The 3,446-nt window shown below is 40.1% G+C and overlaps 1 protein-coding gene across 1 annotated transcript; it reads right to left on the bottom strand.

The window, feature by feature from the left end:
- Positions 1-606: 606 nt before the first annotated feature.
- On the bottom strand, positions 607-2,838 carry KCNB2 (potassium voltage-gated channel, Shab-related subfamily, member 2; the record flags this gene model as incomplete). Its single annotated transcript, XM_009580362.1, has 1 exon — positions 607-2,838. A coding segment is annotated over one exon (2,232 nt), but the record flags the coding sequence as incomplete, so codon positions are not given.
- Between the last annotated feature and the right edge of the window lie 608 nt (positions 2,839-3,446).

Here is a 3,446-nt window from a genome sequence, read left to right as displayed (position 1 = left end):
AGAAAGCAAGATACGTGAGATGCTTTAAGTAGAAGTTGCAATTTTGCAACATAAGTCTGTACAAAACCTCCAGGCAGCACGCTGTGAAGGAAGTACCTGTGTCCCAGGAAATGCTTTTTCCATAAATCCTTGTTAACAGTAGCTTTCCCCCCAGCCCCAAACTATTTACAAATATATGCATTTTGCAAGCTCAAAGCACCTTGTTTCACATCTTTATGAATGCATGCATTGACATTTCATCCTTTCATGTGCAAATTCTAAAATTCATTGTAACCAAGAAAACAAAAAAAGTTAAAAGAGTTCAAAATCTGTCTACAATCGTAAGTGAAAGGATCAAAAATGTCAGATGTTGCAGAACACTGGCTCCTAACAGAGCTCTCTTTATTTTATTCACTGTTCTTGAGTCATTTTTTTCCCGTTTTTTTGTTTGTTACAAAAAGCAGTCTTTTTTTTTTTAAATTAAACAGTATTTAAACTAAACAACTCTTCATGCCATGCAAAAATAACATTTTATGCACTTTTTTTTTTGAGGCTTTCCATGTTTTAGTTCATAGGCATTACTAACTGTGTTTTAAGAAAAGGTATTTTTATTGCTTTTGTAAGTAGTCACATGCTAGTTTCGCGTGTGGGACAGTAACCAGTTTCTCCTGGACTTGAATGGATTTCTGGGGCAAATAAATGGTTTTCCATTTTGTGACCTTCCTGGTTACTGTCTTTCTTTACCTCACCCACAGCATGGTAAATGTCTTGGGTACAGTTGTGGCTCATGCTTTTGGGTGAAGAGCTGACCTGTGGCTCCTCTGTTAAATGGTTGCCATCACTGTGTTTATCCCCACAGCAATTTGTCTTGGTATCCTGTTGCTTTTCATGTTTTATACCATGTAACTCCATAAACTCTTCTTCTTCTCCAGTGTCTATTTCAGTGAAGCTCCTCCTCTCTTTTGAAGGGAAGGTGAAAATCTTTTGTTTGGGAAAGAGAGGGGATGATTTTTTAACAGGTCCCTGACAAAGTGCTGATGCATCAGCACCAAGTAAAGGTCGTTCACCTTGGGGTGAATTTTCTTCTAGGAGAATGGTGCTGATGTGCTGAGGGGTGGCCTGTGTGAAGTCTGCTCCTGCCATTACTGGCAGCGGCCTTGCAGTGCTCGGTGGAGTTTGTGGAGCACCACCTCTATTGTCTTTAAAATTAACTTTAAGGGATCTAGATTTTAATGGGTTGCTACCTTTCAGGGAACTTTTGGGGCTTTCCATGGCAGTGTCTAAATGCAAATGACCATGCAAAACAGTTTGGGATCCACTGCCGTCACTGATAACAGCTCTGTCGATTGGATTATAGTCGAAGGTGACATCGGTTGGAGAAAACATTCTGTCTTTTGTGAACGGTATAAACTGAGAATTCCTTACTCTTTGGTTGTCTTCCAGGTTAACGGCATCAGCTGGAAATCTCATTTGCAAGTGAGAGCCAGAAAACAGAGAAAGGGGAGACCTCTCCATTTCCGTGAAGTCGGTCGCACAGCTGGCAAAACTGTCGATACTGGATGTGCTTCTCATGTCTGTTATGATGTCCGTAGGTCCAGTTGGCAACGGATCTCTCTGACCTGTAACTTCTTCCATTTCTATTTCTTCTTCATACACAGGTGGCTTTGCTGACTGGTCTTGGTAACCAGCGTTAAGATTAGGCTGAGACTGAGTTTTAGTAATTTCATTGTACAACATCTCCAGTTTTTGGGCACTGAGGTGCTGCGGGCTGGAGGATGCTGCGGCATTGTTTAATTGCTCATGGGAGTCTTGCTGACTAACTTCTTGGTATTTGTTCTCATAAGACTTGTTTGAGCTTGTTTCAGACATTGTCCTTCTGGCCCACTTCCACCGGCTTGGGGACAGGTGGTTGTCATCAGGTGTCTCCTTTGGATTGGCTGCTTCTCCAGGCTTACCTGAATCTACTGCTACATCTATCATTTCCATACTGCGAGCAAAGGCATCCTTCAGGTTCATGGAGACAATACTGCCGTTTCTTTTAGCTCGCTCAAGTGCTTCTCTCCTCTTAATTGCCTTCTCCTGTCTTTTCTGCTCCTTATAAAACTCTGAGAAATTGTTCACAATAATTGGTATGGGCAGGGCTATGACCAGAACTCCAGCGATACAGCAAAGTCCTCCAACTATTTTACCTAATAATGTCTTAGGATAAATGTCACCGTATCCTACAGTAGTCATAGTGATTGTTGCCCACCAGAATGATGCAGGGATACTGGTAAATTTTGTAGCATCCTCATCCTTTTCAGCAAAGAATACAAGACTTGAAAATATCATTATTCCCATGGCTAAAAATAATATCAACAAGCCCAATTCGTTGTAACTCCGCCTGAGCGTAAAACCTAACGACTGAAGACCTGTTGAATGTCTGGCGAGCTTAAGAATCCTTAGGATCCTCATAATACGGAATATCTGAACTACACGTCTGACATTTTGGAACTGCAGGACACTTTTATTGGACTCTGTGAGGAAAATGGTGACATAGTACGGTAAGATAGCCAGTAAGTCAATGACATTTAATGGGCCTTTGAAGAACTTCCACTTATTTGGTGAGGACAGAAAACGCAAAAGGTACTCCATGGTAAACCAAGCAATACACACAGCTTCAACGTGTGCTAGCTGAGGGTTGTCATTTGGCTGCCCAAATTCATCTATTTCTTGAAGCTCTGGCAGTGTGTTAAGAGACAAAGCAATAGTGGACAGTACGATGAACAGAATGGACACAATGGCCAAAATCTGTAAAACAAAATAAACAATGTTTTGGTTAGACTGATACAAGTGTATTTGTCGGGGCTTGCTTAAATCCTTTCAAATGTGCATGTGTCAAATAAACTCAGAATGGTGGAAGCTGCTTTGGCTGCTGCATTCATTATTTTTTTTTAATGTTTTGATTTTTGCACAGAGAGAAAACATTAGAATCATCTTAGACATAGTCAAAACCTGATGGTTTTACTGCCTGCAGTAAGCCAATTCATTTCAGAAAGCAAGCCATGACTGGTTTTACTATGTTTAAAATCACAATGGGAGGTGTTATTTATTATTGCAAGTTACCAAGTGAAGGATATAAAGTTCCTGCTAATGTGCAGAACATTATTAATTTTCTGCATTAAGTGTAATTATGTAAAACTTTACACAGTGCAGAGAAGTGATTGGGAAATACGGTATGTAAGCTGTTAATTTAGTACTACATAGTGCACAGCTTCCTAGCCATGCATAAATTTATGAGCCAAAAGTCAAAGTTAAGAAAAATAAACAAGAAGCATTGTTGCTGAATTGTCATGTCTAGACACATTTCAGGTGTTACAAGAATTGAAGGTATTGGCCCTGAATTGGGTTGAGAGCAAGATGTTAAAATGTAAGCAGTAGTATGAAGGTGAACCCAGTTTCTCATCATGATTAAAATGTGTAAGTAG

Source organism: Fulmarus glacialis, unplaced genomic scaffold (genome assembly GCF_000690835.1).
Source record: "Fulmarus glacialis isolate BGI_N327 unplaced genomic scaffold, ASM69083v1 scaffold37296, whole genome shotgun sequence".
Classification (NCBI taxonomy): Eukaryota; Metazoa; Chordata; class Aves; order Procellariiformes; family Procellariidae; genus Fulmarus; species Fulmarus glacialis.
The sequence above is the reverse complement of the archived record's forward strand: the minus strand, read 5'-3'. Positions and strand labels throughout refer to the sequence as shown.